This window comes from Ambystoma mexicanum, chromosome 3q, assembly GCF_040938575.1.
Source record: "Ambystoma mexicanum isolate Mex_15411 chromosome 3q, UKY_AmexF1_1, whole genome shotgun sequence".
Taxonomy (NCBI): Eukaryota; Metazoa; Chordata; class Amphibia; order Caudata; family Ambystomatidae; genus Ambystoma; species Ambystoma mexicanum.
Window position 1 is genome coordinate 875,532,881 of NC_090926.1, and position 20,546 is coordinate 875,553,426.

The window sequence follows — 20,546 nt, forward strand, 5'->3', positions numbered from 1 at the left end:
CCTGGTATGTTAGGTCAGATTTTCATATTTATGTAAAATCACCTTCACCTGCGAGACGCCCAGCACTTTTTGCTGGATTTGTAGATTCTTTTTCTGTGTTCCTAGGTGAGTGGGAACTTTTTTCCCCACGCATCCTTTCTTTTACACGATCTATGGGAGTCATGTTTTCCTCCCGCCATACTTCATTTTTGGAATCATACTTTGCTATAACTTTTTGGGCATCTACATTTTACTATTGCAGCACACATCACTTTCTGTGCAGTGTTGTTGAGGATTCCCTTTTTATTTTCTCTTATTTTCTTTGTGTGAACTAATATACCCATGGGTAGAAGGATACTTTCTATCCTTTTTACACTTCCCATTGTGAGATCAGTACACCCCACCTTATGTGGAGTGCTGAAGGATCACACAGTATCCCATTTCTGTTAGAGCGACAAGCATACCTGAATTGCTGGTGGCAGTGGACGTGCGTTATTGTTACCAGCAGGCTGTGTTCACAGCCACAGTAACAGACAGAAGGGTCACCATGGACCCAAAATGGTGGTTTTATAATGTCTTCTCCATTTCTTGTGTGCTTGTCCTTTCTTGCTCCTTCCTCTACCGTGCTGGGTGGGGGAGGTCCTGGTATGACTTTCTCTAAGGCAGGAATCCTTGGAGAAACCCGTCAAGGCTCCAGTGTGTCTGTTAAGACAAGAAATGAGGGAGGAGTAGGAACATTCTCAGTCCTTTGTCTTCTAGCATGCCTGCCTGGAACCAGTTTCAACTGGGAGACTAGTTGTCCTAGTAGGATAGCCACCCCAAAGTCTGAATGTAGCATGAGCGCAGATTGGCTGGGTTACTGGATAAATAGCCGGGATCTGGAAGCTGAAGATAAGTCGACTACTGGAGCTGAATACGTTGAGAAAGATGAAGAGAAGACACCTGTAGCTACTTCCAGCGACCAGAAATGCCAGCTGAGTAAGCGCTGCCTGTGCTGACCCTTTTTTTCCATGCGACAGAGGAGTCCTGAAGACGACTCTGACCCTTCAGTCTTAAGAGCTGTATTTCGAGCCATCCCACAATGAGTTGTGACCTTCCTGGGCTGCAAACCGCCAATACCCTGACGCCTCAAGGCGGAGTGCTGTGCTTCATCTTCTGACAAATCTTTCTGAAACTTTGGTGGGCTCCTGTTGGACCTCCAGAAGCAAGATTCCACTCCTTGAAGTCCCCTCACCAGAGTGCTGGTCCGAGATAGCGAGGGAAATCATTCAGACGACAAGCGTTGATCTGGTGTCTTGAAAAGGGTGCCAAAACCCCAGAGTTGCGAGATGTTCTGAATAATCCTTTGCTGGGTAGCTTTCCTCTCGACTGCTGCTGTAATTTCCTCTCCAGTGTCCTTTCTTTCATCTGAATACAAAGAATCCAGAGACCGGGTCTTGTAGCTGCTGCATCATGAAGGCGTCTGTCTGCAACATTATCTTCATTGCTGAGGTACTTTGTGACTTGAGGTAATACTTACATACATTTGTTGTGACGCTCCTGTGTGGCTAGGGTTGTCATTTGCACGTTTGGGTGCTCGCCCATAGAGTTCGCCCAGGCCTAATGCTGGAACGTGTTCAGGAAGCCTACTACAAAGTCCATGAACCCTTTTGACAACTATAAAGTCTGATACTTTCTTGTTAGAGACTAAATCCTCATGAACTCTATTTCCTACAGTTGCCTGACCCTGTTCTGCCTACTGCGGCCATTGGACTACCAGCGTCCCTTTCTGCCTCTGAGAACACTCATGCCCTAAATTAAGGAAGGACTGCTAAAGCATAAGGCCTCTGTGGAGGTACTCTTACAAGTACTTAACTGCTATTGCTAGTGCAGTAACTGTAATATTTCTTAAATAGAATAAGTTACATGTGTACTTACCTGCTACTGTAGTAGTACAACTATTAATTCTGAATAAGTTGGATAGTATTGTAATGTACTTAATTGCAATGTTGGTAGTATAACTTAATTATTCCAGAAACAGAATAAACAACGGTTTACTACAAATTGGGTTTTACTTTCCTCGAATTGCATACTGCTATTCTAAAGTTATACTGTGGTTTACTTACCAGAAGTATTGTGTTAGTTTTTATATTGTGTTTAATTCTTATGATAGTAATTACCTTTCTAAATAATTCTCTTTACCTGTGTATATATAAAATATATATATTTATTTTACATATATAAGAGTGTAGAAGTGTCTCTTTGGACCATATGTAAGCTACACGTTCTTTGTACCTTCCTACAGCCCTCTCTCCCTCCTTAGATAAGCCCGACTGCTCTGCCAACGTTACCATTATCCTGAATGGTGCAGGCCTGCACTAAGAGTTGGATATCTGTATTGGGTACAACGTCTTTTCATCGCGGGACTTTTTTCACGGGGTTTTTATCGAAAAAACCCATCGGATTTTTTTTTTTTTTAAAACAAATTTGATGGGTTTTTTTCTATAAAAAATTCAGGAGTTAAAAAAACCTCCGAAAAAACATCCCGCAGGGCATGATCTTAAAGTCTGACCATGTGGACTTTAGAAAAACTGAGCTAACAGGGTAGCTGTTGATTCCAAGCAAAGTAGGCTTTCCTATGCTTTAAGCAGGTGCTAAATAGCTCCCAGCTATTTCAACCCCTGTGTAGTAAACAGAAAGGAAATAGATTTAAATGGTGGCAGATCAGAACAATGACTTCTGACGATGACTGCTTTTTTGATAGGACTGAGGTTTTCAGGCCAGTCCCACTGTGTGTAAACAGCCAACAGAACACATACATACCATGTTTTTCAAGGTCCAAACAGTCTAGGCTGTAAGCCCCAAGAAGAATATTGGCTTGCCGCTGCAGGGACTTGCCAAATGGATGACTGCCTTCTGATACCACATAGTAGAATACGCAACCAGCTGAAAAAATGTCCACTGTGTAAGTCTGCAAGGAAGAGACACTCATTTTAATGTATGATCGTCTGAACAAGTGGTTTCATTTTGATACACACATTATGCCATTAAGCAACACGCATTCTTTGCAGTTCTCATTTTCACAATATTATGACTTTTCATAAATTGCAAGAACATGCATGTTGCAAACAGTCCAATCACCCATCACCCGAGCACACAAGTCACTTACACTGTCCCCAAACTTAACATCACTGCAATCAGTATTATCATTCTTCATCGGGACAAATTTGTGTAGATATCTTCATATTACCACAGGTGTGCCCTTCAAGACTACACTTCTATCCTTCTGGAATCTTAAATAAATGATTGACAGACCAACCCCACACTTACTTCCCTGTTCACTCAATTCAATAAACAAGTCATAAATACTTGCCCATCTTCAACTTGGGTAAAAACTTTAAAGTTTTACTCCCGATTATATCCACAATATTTGTGAGAAAAAGAGCACGTTAAACTGAATAGTGACTTCCTATTAGCTAGCAGGGTTTTTTGTACTTACCTCTGGTGCATTTCTGGGGAAATGGCATGAACACATCTGCACTCTTGTGCTGGCATGGAAACTCTCCCCACTCCCCCCATACAAGCTGCAGAACGCTTGTAGTTAATGATCTTGTAGGTAAAGGTTTTTTTAAAAAAAGAAACCAGCTCAAGACTGCCTGAATTGCTGATGCCAGACTCCTATGCGCCCAAATATAAGGAAGACAAAAAGGAGAAAGAGCCTTTTCTCCCATTTGTCACCAAATAATGAACGTCCTCCCTGAATCTCTCTGCCACAAACCCATCCACTTCCAGTTCAGAAAGAAACTAGAACCATGCTTTGTCTTAACTAATTCCTTTTCCTTGGGCCTCACTATATGGCTGATCTTTAACTTAAGCTCGGAGGCTGACAGCAGCATATTGGGTGCTACAAGAGTGAAGGAATATTACGCAGCTGACACTGGGACATTCTCTAAGCCCGGAATTCTCTCGTCACCTGCTTTAGTCTGAGTAAGCCTACCAAAAAGGGTATGCCTCTTAGGTTTAAGGAAAGAATCCTAAAATGTTTTCAGTACACTGTAAATAATAACTATCGTGTGCATGTTGAATGATAGCCTATATGGATGCAGAGTCAAACGAAATGGATCTAGTAAGTGCAGCCATTCTAAATAGGCTTGTACCAATGTAGCCATGTGTGCCTTTATTCATTGCTTTACATCTGTAGTTTGTGGCGAGCATTGCAATCAACTATAATTGTTGATGATGTGGACAGGTTGAGTACCAAGTGAACTAACACGAGGAAACACTTCAAAAAGTCAATGCAAATCATCGATGTTTTGCGGAATAGGACAAAAGTGCCGGAGGGCAAAAGGTCCGAGGCCCAAATGTCTGACCCCTATTTCTTCGCAGATATGTGTGTGTGTGTGGGGGGGGAGGGTAAAGTTAATAAAAATCTCCCCCCACATATATTTGCGAACAAATGGGGAAAAAAGGAAAAAAAAGTCGGACTTTTGGTAGTCGGACTTTTGCATTCGGTCATTTCACGCAGATCCGTTGTTTGCAAGCCTTATAGTAAAATCTACAAAACAGTAACAAAATGCCATCTAAGAAATTAAACATTTACTTACAGGATTGTCTTTGCAATCTTCACTTAAGATTTCTTGGGCGATCCATCCCTCTGTGCCAGGAACACCGGACCGACGGCTAAAGCTGTGCCTACCCACTGCCAGTTTCTTGCATAGGCCAAAATCGGAGATCATAGCCTTCACCTTACCATGTGCATTAGGCATAGATATAAGAATATTGTGAGGCTTCAGATCCCTGTGGACTATAAACAAAAATAATTCAGTTTTATACATTAAATCATTTGACTAACTAGGACTTTTTACACTTTGCTTCCATTTGTTAAACTATTTTTATTGCATTTTTATTTTCCTGAAAACAAATTATGAAACCAAAACATTTCAAACGCTCGATAACAAAGTTTGCCAATGAGAATGCCATTTTCCTAAATTTCACGATCAAAATTACAGCAGTCTTCTGTGACAGATATACAACTGCTCCAAACACCAAGATTAGAGATGGGATGCTCAAGACCACCTTTAATCCAGCCTGCCCAACCCATCCCCCACTCCAATACTTCCCTCATGATTTGGATAATTTCCTCAATAAGAATTTCTTTCCCACTGTCTAATACACTGACTACATTGGCACCCCGGAGATGTGTCCTACATGCTGCAGTATGACTCATCAAAAGACTGTCTAAATTCAGCAACATCACCAGACCCTCATCAAAATGCACTGGCTCCCGATGAAAGCTTGTATCATCTTCAAACCCTCCTACATCATCCACAGACAAGGCAGTCTCCCTAAAGTCCCCAAGCTACCTCACTAAGAAATTCAACATCTCTGGAGGCCTACGATCCACTAGAAGTAAGGGCATGTGCAGACTTGAACTCCGCTGGTGCAGGAAGGAATGAACCAGAAGACATGCTTTCTGGAGCCTCTCTTCCCCGTCAACCAAAGACTTGTTTTTACAGTTCAAGAAGGAGCTCAAGACCCTCCCTCTTCAAGGAACGGTTCCTCCCTAAACACCTAGGTCAACAGGCCCTTCACACCCATCCTACCTCAGTCTGGGTGATTTGATCTCAACAGTTCCCTCCCCTGGTTGCTTGTAGATTCCTTGCTGACAAATTGTCGAGCTCTCCCCCTCCCAATAGCTCCCAACTCCCTTGTTTCTCTGCTTCTATCACCATGCTCTTTCCCTATGATTGCAAAGCGCTCTGTTGCTTCTCGAAATTTGGTCTGCGCTCAATAAATACCTGGACAATCACACTAATTACACCTAAGCCTCACATTGCCATCAGTCCTTCAGACTGCATGATGTTGTGGGTTATCCATGACGCTCACCCTAAACAAATCCGGGCATCTGCTGCTGTGATAGGCCACTTGGTCAAAACTCGCATTTTTCCATCAGATTCCCCAATAATCCTTTGGGGTGAGCGGCAAGTGGAGTGGGTGACCCGCCACTCAATGTGCTAAAATTCGTCACCTCGCCACAGTCAGCAGGAAGAAAATAAAAGCTTTGGAGGACTGCATAATCCCAAACTCCCCCAGCCCATTGAAAGGGTTAAATTGTGTTTCTGCTTTAACCTTTACCGCTATTCTAACTACTTTACCGTGATCAGAATGTTTGAATAAGTGGCCCGCTAGGGTGATATACATGAAAGCGCCAGGTTCCCTCCAACATGTCACACTGTTATTTCACAGCCCTGCTGGTATATAGTAAATCCTGTGGCAGTATTTCAACAGGAGGTAGCGTAATCTCACACTGTCCATGCCTTCTGGGGGGAACAAGGCGTCCTCCCAAGCATGTTACTCCAATGCATCCACATCTTTTATCCACAGGCCTGAAACCTTCCTTGAAGAACATGTAATTAAAGTGGCAGTGACTATGGAGTCTCATTTTCTATGCTAGTACATGTGGGGCCATACCTCAATTTCTGTTACTTCTAAACATCTATTCTCTTAATCCTAAATACCTACTTTATCCATTGAACTGTCTGGGTTCCGGCAGGTTACCCATATTTGAAATCCCTGCTAAATCAATTTGCTTATTCATCCCATCACCACCCTAGGTTTCCACAAGTAGAACATAAGTAGAAAAAAGTGTAATAATGTTAAAACTTTCCAAAAGAAAGGAACACCTCCAAGACTTGATGTGATAATTCAAAATGCCTGAAAGGTAACTGAATATGGATGTGAATTTTAGGATCCTTGGAAATAATTAGGATACAATGTCAGTTTTTGGGAGAAGGCCATAATTTACAGAAAAACATGGAAAAAAGATCACAATTACATTATAAAATGTCATAGCATAATACAAAACAATTTGATGACAACACTGAAGACAAATAACACTTGTATAAATGCTGATCAATGTCAATATTTCATAGTGATGTAACAGATTGTGTGGCACCCTAATAAGAGCATACTACACAAGGAGCAAAGAGAACATTTTATAGATTTGGGGGTCATTAAATGTTGCCCCGTCAGCTGGACAGAGTTGCAGAAATGTACGCAAAAATGTAATCTCCAAAATCCCCTCAATGTCATGCGTTAAGCTGGGCTTAAAGTAGAGGGAAGCACGATAACACTGCATCGAAAGATGCCTGGCCTAGTCCAATTCCAGAAAACGACTGGAATGCCTATTTTCGATTGGTGCAACAGGCTGCATAACACATGAAGTGATTCATAGTCATCACGGATGTTCCATCATAAACATTAAACCATTTGGGTTTGGTGAGCACTTCTACCCAGCAGTATGCCATGGAAGAGAGTGCTGCTTTAGAGGACTATGTAATATAGTTAGGGCAGGTGGACACGTGTTCCAGGGCCTGTCTTCCTAGAAATTCCACAGTACTGCCCTTGAGACTGAACCTCCATCTCATTTGCAGATGGGAATCTTTAGGCCTGCCCACATAAGGACAGTGTTCTATCTGGCGAATCACCAAGTAACAAGAACACCTGAAGGAACAAAGACACAGACCAAGTGTACACCCATCTGAGAGCATCTGCAACACTATTAATATACACAGTTACATATTGCCCAATATTACAGAAGCACAGCAATGCTCTACCTACACTGCTATACACTCGCAATTCACAGAGTTAAATACAGTTTCCTTTCCAAGCAGTACAGCTCACAAAAGGCAGAATCCCATTGGTCCCTTTATTCATTGCTGTCACGGACTTGTCAATCAGAGCAGCCCGTTTCAAGCATTCACTCACCCGTAGTTACAGATAATCGTAGGTGGTCACCAGTAACATGCTAATGACAAGGTTTACACCTGGTACTTGTCCTGGGGTCATTTATCGTATACTTCTTGGTATTTTTTTGTGTGCATATTTAAAGCAGCTCACACAGGCGGGCATCGAGGCGCTGTTACAGTAATTGTTTGTTTTAGTTGCTTAGTTGCGTATTCATAACGTGCTTAAATACCCAGAGGTTTCTAAGCACGGACCGGGGATTGAACCTGTGCTGCTCACTGTCGTCTTGCTTCCAAGGCGAGCATGTTGCCGCCGAGCTATCCTTCCGGGACGAGTATGTATGGTATGTATGTCCATATGGCATACTTGTGGTCACCCCTCTTCCCGGACTGCCGGCTGTATTTTTGGCTAGATTTCCTTAGTTGCAGAAACTGACAGAGGGGCTATGGATGGCATCAATTAGAGGGGACACAACATATTTATAGGACACAGGTACTCTGCACACTATACACTTGTGGCTGTGTAGCAGTGGACCTTTGGAAAGGTGTACTTGGATTCCAGTTCTACAGCACATTGAACTATGTAAATACCTACTTCGCATATCGGAGACTGCACTGGGCTCCGATATTTCATTTTGACGCAGAGCATTGACTCAAACCATGCTGTTCAAAGGGTTAGAATACTATACTCGGCCCCCGTGCACACAAGTACTGCCGATTTCTAGATTACATTAAACATAGAATGTGAACTGGCCATGCAAACAGAACGTTGAATATAAAAGCTTACCTATATTGAGAGAGTGTAGGTAAGCAAGACCGGACATAGTTTGTTGCAATAAGTCAATGGGCTCCAACCCATGTCGATTAAAGTCCTTAAGTTGAACATACTGCAACACAAGGAAACAGAGTATAGTGCCCAAAGAAGGTTTTTGTATGGCATGTCAAATTAAATGTGTACATTGACTTTTCATGAAACCTTTTGGCAAAATAAAAAAAAAGAAATCAGCACAGTTTATATTCATGTTTAGTTTTAACATTGTAACATTTGTTCATAAGCAAAGAACGTATCCAAGGGAAGAATGCCTTCAGCAACTTCACACAAAGGCACCTGAAGAGAAGCTGGATGCAGATTGAATGCTTGACGCGTTGTTCCTACCTCCTGCAGCGTGGCAGCGCATAGTTCAATAGCAATGTACTGAAACTGACGGTCTTTCTCCGTGCAGAAGTAACGAATCACATTGGGGTATTCATCAGACTCCCGTAGAAGTTGCACCTCTCGGTCTGCAAAGCTAAAGCACTCTGGGAGAATTCTTTTTACTGCCACATCTCGATTATCAAACCGACCCCTGAAACAAAGAATAAGGTTAAGCCAGCTACCCAAAATTGGCTTAGCAAATTCCAATGGACTTACGGCAAGACAGTTGTTTGACTGGCCAGGAAGCAGACACTCCAAATATGCTTGTGTTATTTGCAACATTCTGCTATGCTGCATTTCTGCTTGCAATTACTACTTCTGCAATGTATGCCCCTCTGGAGGCTCAACTGGGCTCATTCACGGCTAACATTTTGTTTAGTAAGTCTGCACTATAATAACGTCCACACCTATATCGCAAGTCTATCTATACATTATCTCTAGTAATGTCATCCTTCAATAACCATGACATCCAATTGGTAACCAGTGAAGAACATCGGGCGATCCCACCACACAGTTCTCAGCATCGTCTGCACAGATTACTACACGTTTGCCTCCCACTACACCCATCCCTCAGTAAGTGGCCATGTATGTATGGCACTGCCAGGGGTGTTGCTAGGTCTGGAAAAGACCCGGGGCTACACCAATGTCCTAACGGTCGGGACTGGGGGCTAGCTAGTCTTTTGGTTGTAGCTCCTGAGATTCTATCCGGGGCTACAACCAAAAGACGAGGGGCTATAGCCCCCTTAGCCCCCTCCCCTAGCAACGCCTCTGGGCACTGCGTAAAAGACCACACCAGATTTCTTTTTTCCTGTTAAGAGGGTTCTGAGAAGCCAACTTGAAGGCTCAACCAGTTTACACTAAAGTCTTTGACCAGCGGTACTGAGCAGTCAGGCTTTGACTCAAGAGGCAGTGGGCTTGGTGTGAAGTACAGCTAACAAGAGCACATCCTGTTAAAGAACAGAGGTCCATACAGGTATATTATAATGTTCTAATTGGTTATTTATAACACAGACCCGGGGATCGAGCCTGTGTTGCTCCGCGACGTCTTGCTTCCAAGACGAGCATGTTGCTGCTGAGCTATACTACCGAGACAAAGTACAATAAAGCATCAGGTTCAACACACTACTGGTAAGTAAACTCACTACTGCACATATTTAAATCCAGTCTGTAACCCCAAAAAGTGTTACCTACCATTTCAGAGTTAAACAATGTAGCATAGGTATACACACTAAGGTAGCAAAGTGGGAGGAAAAAAGGTGAACAATATATTTGCAAGCCTCAACATGGCTAGCTACGTCAACCCACAAAAACAATGCTTTAGTCCCACCAGTTTCAGAGTTCAGTCTATTACACCATGTAACAGGGAATCTTTGGAGACAAATAGGGTCACTGTGCGTTAGGCAAGATTTTCTTTTTGCGACTTTCCCACCATAGTTTCTTATGGAACCCTGTTCTTTTTGCTCCGTTTTTATCCTGACCTAACATTTTTGAAGGGAAGTAAAGCCTTCAGTTGCAGTTCCCCCTTCGCTCACATGTTATGGGGAAACTGATCAGTCCGTCAGACCATCAGTACTGGAAAACTTTGTTTCCCTTTTGAATTCTTATATTTGTATACTGCACACAGCATCTTACAATTCAGTGCATTGGGGACACTTTTGTATCACTACCTTTTACACATGGGATTTTTAGTTACTTTTATGTGTGCCTAACTGTGGCAGCAGTTAAATGGTTAACATTTTTTGCATTATTTCTGGTATGCCCATCCACGTTTACTGCATATGGCTACTAAAATGGCTAGTGCCCTGAATGCACAAGATTTTCGCTTGTTCTGTGGCCATTTTGGAGTTTGGCCTTCTCAGGGCAGGAAAGTCCATATAAGGACATGCACCTGCCCAGGAAAGCTGCTGCTAGTGAGCACTGGGTGTGTGGCCAAGGAAGGGGACTAGGATTGTCTGGTCCCAGTCCACATCCTTAGTGCCAGAAAGTCTGCTTCTCGGTCGGATTTGAAAGCAGCATTTGTCCCCGATTGGACAAATACTGGCTGTTTGAATGGTGCAGATCCTTACTAGTGGTGGGCTTGGACTTGCTTCCAGCTAGGATGTTGGATAAAAGGAGAATCTCTGCAGCTATTCCTCAGATCTATGTTGGAGCCAAGAATCCCTCGAAAACAAAGCAGACCGTCGACGACTGGAAGACTATTCCTGAAGTCGCCCAACATTTATTCTAGTGTCCAGGCCGGTGAAGCCTTTCTCCTCCGCCTGATTTCGAAAGACCATGAGTGGTCCTTCAGCCCTTGAACTTGTGGGGCCAACTAGTCTCGATGCCTTGTCGAGGTTGCAGCCCTTCACAACCGTCAGAAGCGTCCCTGGACTGCCTGGTGGACTGACCCACTTTCTTGTGGGCTACCCCACCAGAACCATCACCATTCTGCGATAGAGTACAGAACATTGGTGGTCACCAGATCGTGCCACAAGTCGCATTCTCCCCAAATTTCAGCTTTCTTACTTCAAGGTAACCCGTCCTGGAGCAGCTGTTGTGACTGACTGGAAGGACGCCTGCCGTCGCCTTCAAATAGTGATAGTCATTGGCACTCGCCTTCCCCCATTCTGTCCCAAGGAGACCTGCATCGTTGGATTCAGCATTTCTTCACCAACATATTTAGCATTTTCACCCGACCAAAAGAATCCTCGAAACCCTAACCCCTGGCTACCTCTCACCAGAACAAAGGGCAGAAGATGGAGCTCCCAGCACCCCCCAGATGATCCACAATGACATCTGGGAAAATCAGTTGGGGGGGTGGGGAAAGGGAAGCATCAGTATTCCTATCCTCCCACCTCGTATCTCCATTTCACTCACCTTTGGTCATCGGACCCGGGTCAAGTATCCTGCTCCTGGGTTAGCTTTGGGTGTGGAATAAAGGCGAAAACATACCTATCCTTGAGAAAATAGGTGAACTTTTAAATAATTCGAAACTAATCACCACCACAAGCCTATTGCATCCTTTGTACAGAGAATACTTAACTGTGAGGAACATTGTGTTGGACTATGTTTGACATTTTTATATTAAGTGTTTTTGATCAACGTTTGTCCTTTACACTGTGAAAAAGATAAAAAACACAAATGCAATGTTTGTTCTTTACACTTATAAAAGACTAAAACACAAATTATGTGCATACATTTATCAAACATGAACATTATTTGAGATAAAAGTTTATATACATCCCCATTCATCAGCACTGTAATGGATTATTAGGATCAGGGTGCTTCACGGTAGGAAGGTGTCATGTAATTATACATCTCCCTATACATAGGTTTCAAAAGTACTACGTACCTTGTACCTACCTGCACTATGGTTTTGGGGTATCCTCAAGTTTTTACATCAGGCTCCTTAAACAGAGCCAGATTTTTTCCACATTAAGTCAAATGTGATGCGCTGCTGCCATCACTACCAAGGATTTCGCCCCATGCAAATAACTCCAGAACTGGTCTGAAGTTGGGTCAAGAAATGTATGATATCCCTTCTCATAAAGGCTAGACAGTACAGTGCATTGCATTGTGAGAGTAAATGCCTCGACGATTCAGCAGCATTTTTGCACAGGCAATCTTCCCTTTTAAAGCCAATCCAAGCCCCTGTATTTTTGTATACCGGGAGAATTTGAGCGCAAGGCTATGATTAATTGTATCAACTGCAGAGAATATGATTTGGTTAAGTAGTTACATGGGAAATTTGCACTCAGTCCCTGGGCTGAATATAGGGCATATCTGCGCTTTTTTCTCTACAGACCATGAGTGATCATAGTTTCTAGACTTCCTCTCAAAGTCCAGCCTGTATACTACCTCCAATGACTCAGGGTAATCATTCATGCCAATGTTTAGGCAGTGTTTTCTGACCAGGTCTTGCATAGCCATAAACTACACAGAGTCTCCAGCGCATACAGAATCCCTGGAACTATCAACATTCTGTAGGCACTGCGTTTGGCCTCAATGGATCTGCCTCCTTGTCTATCAATGAAATGTATCAGAGATATCCATTTTGTCCAGGCCGTAGAGACAGCAGGTTTTGTGTGATGAAGACCGTTTAGTTGCGATGAAATATGCATGCCTAAGTATTTACAAGTCTCGACTTGTTCCAAGTCAATGCCGCCCAGTCGCCAGGTAAACATTAAACGTTTCCCCCGATAGGCCTCTTTTCCAATGGCCATAATTTTAGTCTGGCCTATGTTTATAAGAAGACCATTTTAATCAGCATATGTTTTTAAGTCATCAAGTGAGCGTTGAAGACCTACCGGAGTTCGATCGAATATGATGGTATCATCCGCATAAATGATACAATGAAATTTCTCTCCACCATAACTGAGGGGATAGTTATGTACCATCTTCAAAGCTGCCTCAAAGTCTGCTACATTGTAGAGTAGCGGGGCGAGGACACAGCATTGCTTGAGGCCAATGTTTGTACGAAATGGTTCCGTAAGCACTCCTGCCTAGGTTATCCTCACCCCACTACTGTGTCACTGTACAACAGCTTTATAAAATATAAAAGGGAAGGATCCAAGCGCCAAGCGTGAAGTCTTCTCCATAATCTTCCAACATGGCCAGTGGTCTATAATTTGTTTGTAAACCGGAATGAAAATGGACTCCAGCCAAGTTAGGGGGCAGCAATCGGTCTCACATACATGCAAGAACAAGGTGCTCACTAATTCGGCCCAGTTATGAGGATCGTTCTTCAATACTGCATTGCAGAGGCCATCAGGTCCCATTGCCCTAGATGATTTTGATTTTGCTATTTCATGTTGCCAAACTAGGGAACCAGACTTAGTAGCACATTGCAGGCTCATTTGTAAATCATCTTGTACCCAGCAGGACTTGGTGATATGTTTGGCTCAAATGGACTCAGTAATACCACAGATCGCCCGGTCAGAAGCTGGGGATTTAAAAGTACGAAGAAGAAAAAAAAACAGAACTTCTTGGTATCCCTTGTCCTAAGCATTTTATTTATGAATGTCCAGTCACGCACGTTTTCATGAAATTTATATGAACGCAGCCTATTTTGGCAACTGGATCTAACTAATCTTTCATACTCCATTTTCTCTTTCACAGAGATGGTGTCATATTTGTTAATTGGACAGAGGGAAACATTTAACTATCTTCCTCTTTGCAATACCCACATCATACAGGACCCCCATACTACCTGGTTGATTTTTTATGCAGAGTTGCTCTGATGCAGATATACAGTATCTGTCAAGCAGGCCTTTCAGGTCCCAGTCAATCTCTCAGTAGAATTTGTCTCAGCAATAGTTCTAAGATTTAAATTAAAATAATTGTTATATTAAGAACAGTGTAATCAGTTTCCCTGGAGGTTTATCATGGGGTTTTTACTTAGGCCCTTCTTTTGAGGTTTGTTTGCTAGATGACATTTTAAGCAGAGGACGGCAGGGTCACTTATCACTATCGGCTGTCTTCAAATTCAGGAAGAAACCTTAGCATCACTGAGTTAACAAAAATGAAATCTATACAGCTTTTATGTATTCCATTAGACCAAGTCACCGTTGTGTCCATGAAACTCAGAGTGAATATCTGTATGACGTATTCCAAGAGCAAATCGTGCCAAGTCTGTAATTTCGACAGGCAGCAGATTTTTTCCCATTCTTGTGAACTGCTGTAGAAGAATGTTTACAGTCAACATTAAAGTCCCCTGATAAAATCATGCGTGGGTGAGTGCTGCACCAAGTGCGAAAAGTCTCACTAGCTGCTTAGTGTAGTCATTTCCTGGGGGTGGGGGGATCATATAATGTAAGCACCAGTAATGCCCCAGTGCTCAGCTGTGTTTTAGACAATGTGGCAGCCAGTAGATGTTTGCGGGGAAGGGGGCTGATCCGGAATTCATTCAGACCTTATCCAACCTTTTCTCCAATACAGAGAACGCATTCTGGGCGACCCTTTAGAACAGGAGCTGCCAAATTATTTACCATGCTATAGCCAAATAAGTAAAAGGGGGAGGTCAGCCAAGTTGCCTGCAGCATGAACACTTCAGCGTCAGTCAAAAATGACAGGCTACTTTGATTTTGAAGAAGAATGAAACGCCCTTGTATTCCATGAGCTCAGCTTGAACGATGTTCTGTTATACCATGCATGAGTTCAACCAAACGTTTGCAACTGTGACCATTCTCGCTCCAGCCTGGGCACGTTAAACCTGTAGACATCCCTATCACAATTTTCAAGTCTGTCTTGAGATGTAAAAGCCATTTGGCCCCGTGTTTGTTCAAATTGGCAGGTCGGAAAACAGACAACTCGAATCCTAGAGCCTCAAATACTTGTACATGTTTACAAATTCTTTCGACCACAATCGGTGAAGAAAAACATGCTATCACCCAGTTAGAAGCACTAGTTAGTCTCGGTAGTTCAAGGGAGACTATGTCCTTTGTATCCATTTTGCACAAATCTGGAATAAAATGCAAGAGCTCCAGTAACAAACTTTTGTTCAGAAAAGGCCTTGTAGTAGTAGGTGAAACTTCAACGACTTGACGTAACTTGTGCCCGCATACCATATAGGATCAGTATGGTGTGTAGGGGCGTGATCCCATGTTTTTTTGGAGTGCTTCAACACGTGTATGCCAAGTAGCAGATAGGTCTGTATATTCCCTGGTCACATGTGCATCACCCAGGACTGTTGAAACCGTGCCACTGGAGATTAATTCTACTGATGGACAAGAGTTAGTTGTAGAATGATGCTCAATTTGTGGAATCTTAACCAATTTATGCATAAGGGCAGTAGGACTCCCTGGAGAGGTGGAGGCAGAAACAAGTAAAGGAGGACTATTTCCTGTTGCTAGCCACTTGTCGAGAGGGCCTTGGAGCAGAACCGTCCTTATTTCAACATTTGCTGTTTCGTTTGTAACCAGATAGGGTTTCGCCGTAGAAGGTACAGGGCCACCATTTAAGAATATGGAACTTTTTGAAGGGAGTCTCTCCTTATGGGGTGGCTTGCGTTTTGAATTTAGGCTTCTCTTACAGATTTTCTTTTTATTTGTCATAAGGCTGATGAGGTCTGGAGACGGAGGTGTGTTTAGCATATATTGTTCTATACTCAACGCCGCGAGTACCTGTTCCTCTGAGTCTGCCGTCACTCTGACTGGACCAAGCCAAGCCACATTCTTAACCTGTGAATGTGCTGCACTCTAATTTGTTTCCACAAAATTCATGGTTCCGGGAGAATGTATCGCTTGCCAAGCTTCATTTATTATACGAGGCATATTTCGGTTTCCTTGTATTTTTATTATAGGCACTCCAGTTGGCCGGTTTTGGTCTGCAATTGGTGGAATGCTATTTCTCGATATCTCAGCCACCACTTTCCCTATAGCAGTTTTTAAGTCCCTTTGTTCCCCGGCAATGGTCGAACACAGCTTAAAGAGGGCATCAATTTTTTATTCCAGAATATTAATCATATCAAGGGGGCGTTCCTTAGTTGGTGTAGACTTTCCTGTTGGATTGAATTGCAGTGGACAATGTCATCCTATGTGTCACTGTAGCTTGAGGAAAAGTCAGAAGAGGACACCAGTTTTTCAAGATCTGTAGTGGCCGAGAGAGGAGAGACAATCACATTGTCATAATCAATATTTACAAGGCCCAGAGAGTTTGGTCTGAAGTTTAAGCAATGGTGCAAAAGCGAGCCGTTGTTGTCCATGCTTAGTGAGCCCTGTGAGAGATTCATCTGGTAATTGGGTGGATCATTGTCTCTCATGGGCTCTATCGTGTTGGGGGGTGAATTTGTCATGGGCCCACCATTTGCTGAAGGGCATGCTGGTTTCAGGAAAGTTGTAATCATGCTTTGTGTAGGAACCAGCAGGCCAGCTTGATCCCTCTTGCTTTCTTTGGCCGGGGGCCCCCCCGTGATTCACATTTCCCGGACCCTTGATGTCTTTGGCATTTGCCTTTGCGTACAGCAGTGCTGCACAGGCCGTAATTATGCAGTTTCAAATTAGGCAAAATGCCCAAAGGGAATGGAAAATCACTGTAGGGAATATTAGGGAAGAAGGGCAGTCAATACTCACAGTGTGTTGCCCACTGCACCCCTGAAGACGCAGAACTGCTGTTGCAGACACTTTCTCCCTCACTTCCTCATGAGTGCGTGCTTTCGCCCAGAAAATGGTTCTTTGAAGGGGGAGCAGCAGCCTGTAATAGCTGAGCACCGAGCTCCCAGACTAAGGCAGGCAAGTATCAATCACAGGATCTCCCTAGCGTGAATGGCATATGGTTGCAGAACTGCTGTTGCAGACACTTTCTCCCTCACCTCCTCCTTGGACTTTGCGACATTTGGGCACAAGGCTGTACTCCGCTTAGGTCTGGACTTCAAAAGTAAAGTACTGTTCTTGTGATTGGTTCCCATCATTCACTGTACCTGCATTGTTTGGTTGAGTTATTTGATATTTAATGAAGCATAACAAATGAAAATACTGGCGATTGTATATATTTGTATTATACAGAGTTGTGTGATTGTACTGCCTGGTTTCTTTTTTCAGTGTGTTTGCATTGCCTACAAAACAAAACAAAAAAAAAATGGTCTAAATTGAATTGTTTGCTATTCTGTGGTGTGGGCTCATTGAGTGCCCCTGGCCCCACTCACATTCTCAGGAGACGAAGGCTTGACTGCTCTTCCGCTTACCCTGATTGGAGAAGGCTAACCTTTCAGAGACTTCCCTGTTCATCATAACTAGGGTGGCCTCTTAAAATGTGTCCACCAGGCCAGATTCTAGGAATCCATCTTAACACTGTGGTTGTAAGTTGCTGAAGGCTAACGGGAGCAATTTTGAAGCTTCGACTTACTGTTAGGTTAGGCCCCTGCAGAGATTCCTGCACATAGATGAAATGGTTTCAGGTCCAGAAACACAGGACGACCCTTCAGGAGCAGGCATTGCGGTGACCATGAACTGATCCGTCCCACAAGAGCAGCATAGTCATAATTTGGATTCAAGAGGAAACTAAACGTTTTGAGCGGGCACTACAGTAAATTATTCTCTGTTGCAAGTTTTCATTAAATGATGCAGTCCTACAGCCAAGTAGTCAACTTTGCATTAGCGGCTAATTAGTATGCAGATTAGGGCCGGACAACTTATCAGGAATTTGGAAAGATCCTAATAGCAGTAAATCTTATGTATATATTCTCAAAAAATCCTTTATGGAAAATGTAAATCCATTACAATGTGTCAATCATTTTAGATGTACTATAAAATACGGCCTGGAGGATAGAACACGTTTGTCTTGGAAGCAAGACTACGCAGAGCAACCCAGGTTCAAATCCCAGTCCTGCACCAAGAGACCGGTCTCCAGTATTGAGTGCATTATAAAAGATTAATTAATAAAAGAATAGATATGAAGAAAAAACAAAGCACAGACAAAGTATTGCAACTGGTCCAATGCATTTCGATGGATTGTCCGTTCAGGGAAACCTTCTGTCCAGTATAGATTACCGAGAAGTTTAAATGTTTTTATAATTCCTTACAAACTCCAAATCTATCCCAAGATGATGAAAGCAATCGCTCTTCTTTTCTTGATAGGGTGATTATACCGTGTAAATTGGTCACCATCTGTCCTCCAACCTGCAGCACCCGTCTCAGGACTGTCTGGTTTCCTGCAGGTGTTCTTGCCAGCTGAAAGATCTGTACCACAACAGGTTCCTTCAAAGACTTTGGATTCCACTCAGCTCTCGTTCATGTTGAGATTCCAGCAAAGTTTGCAGTCAAGAGGCATAAAGGTGCCCATGTAATATTGCAGTGCAGTCTGTCCCAAGCAAGTGTAGGCCAAATACAGACTGGGCGTTGAGAGACACGGACACGCACACACCACTGGCTAGGAGTCCTTTGCGAGACCCCTGTATAAGAGCATGCATTTATATGGCAAATTCCCAACTGCAGAGGAAGGAAGGAGGTTGTCCAACAAAGAGATGGCATAAAGAACAGGGATTGTACCACAAGGATCAGCCATTTTGAGTATATGGTACTCAAAAAGGCACTGTTAAAAAAAATAAAGGTTCAGATTTGTGCACCAGGAAAAGGGTAAACAGATTGTTCACTCTTACAAGCCTGTACAGTAGGCATCACAAAAGTAACTGCCATGTTTCTTAAAAAAAAAGATTAAAGGTACACAAAGTATCCTTGAAAGACCTCACTAAAGGGGGCTTGTGCTACACTGCAAACAAAGGCAAAAAAGAATGGGAGATCCATTCCCTGTCCTTGTAGTTGGTGAGTGAGGCAAAAGGCAAATAAATCAGCTAGTATCACATCCTAAAAGGAGCTCTCATTAATGCTAGATATCTCCCTGCCCTGCCCTTGACATGCACAATCTCACCATTGCCCAAGACCTAGACCTGCTAGCCATAACAGAAACATGGCTCCACAAAGCCTCAGGTCCGGCTTTATTCCTCGCACTCCCTGATGGCTTTGCCATACACAGACACGACAGTCCCCCAGAGGTGGAGGCGTCGCTCTTACATACAGGGACTCTCTTATTATACGACCCGCCAACATCACCAGGGAAGGAGACTTCGAGCGCCTTACAGTCAAACTGACCACTTCTCCCAGTAGACAATGTGACCACCCACATCTTCTAGCGGCCACCAGGGGAATCGGCCTCCTTCGTGGAAATATCATTATTACAGCAGGAAAGAACCTCAAATTTACTGCCAAAATGATAAATCTAGGCCTTAATGACCATTCAGATAGCTTCACCAAAGCAATTTCCAACACGCTCTCTGATCTTGGCTTCATCCAGCGGGTCCATGCGCCAACCCACAACAAGGATAGAACCTTGGACTTGGTAGCGGATCTGAACAACCAGATCTCCATCACCTACATATTAGCCTGCACCAGACCACCACATTGTGACTTGCACCTTTTAACCACTGAACAGCAGCCACCCGTCAACCCCCTGCCCTACCTCCCACCCCATCACGCAGCACCTGCAAAATCTCCAACATCTCCATCTTGCCATTTCTCACACCACTCTCACTGGAGAACCTGGACTCCTCAGGCCTGAAGATATTAGCAGACATATATTCAAGCAGCCTTACCAACGCTATAAACTTGGTGAGCCCACTATTGCCCGGGAGAGCTAAACCAGTGGGTCACCTCAACTCATGATTTACCTCTGACCTACAGGCCTTACGCCTTAGGAAGAGACTAGCAGAAGCCCTTTGGAGAAGGGACCCTTCCAATCAGTTGAAAGCCGCCTTCAACATGATTGCCAAAGAATATAAACAGGCTATTATTGGAGCCAAAGCAACAGCCTACAACACTAGAATAACGAATGCCAGCTCAGACTCCCAAGAAATGTTGAGTATCTTCAGAATTAGAAACACTGTCCACTCCCCCATGACCATCATCAAAGATGAGACATGGTGCATAAATATACAAAAGACTGCTCACCAAAGGAGGGGGAGTAGCACTCAAAGTTCAGGACTCCTTGTCAATCAGACAAATCAATTCTCCATCAGGTTGCAATGCTGATGCCTTGACCGTGAAACTCTCCCTCCCGCCTAACTGCACGATTGCCAGCCATGATATCTACCGGCTGCCTGGCCCACTACTGGACTGTCAGGAAAACCTGCTCCATCTACTAGGTAATAACCCGAAAAACACCACCAAACCCTTACTACT

General features: G+C 43.4%; 1 protein-coding gene across 1 annotated transcript in view; it reads right to left on the reverse strand.

Moving 5' to 3' along the window:
- The window catches only part of ERN1 (endoplasmic reticulum to nucleus signaling 1), a 749,808-nt gene that overhangs the window by 155,221 nt on the left and 574,041 nt on the right, over positions 1-20,546 (reverse strand). The window contains exons 15-18 of the mRNA XM_069654991.1: positions 8,860-9,049; positions 8,491-8,590; positions 4,563-4,762; positions 2,782-2,929 (exon numbers count right to left, since the gene is read on the reverse strand). Coding sequence (XP_069511092.1) covers positions 2,782-2,929; positions 4,563-4,762; positions 8,491-8,590; positions 8,860-9,049 — 638 coding nt within the window. The remainder of the gene's footprint in view (positions 1-2,781; positions 2,930-4,562; positions 4,763-8,490; positions 8,591-8,859; positions 9,050-20,546) is intronic.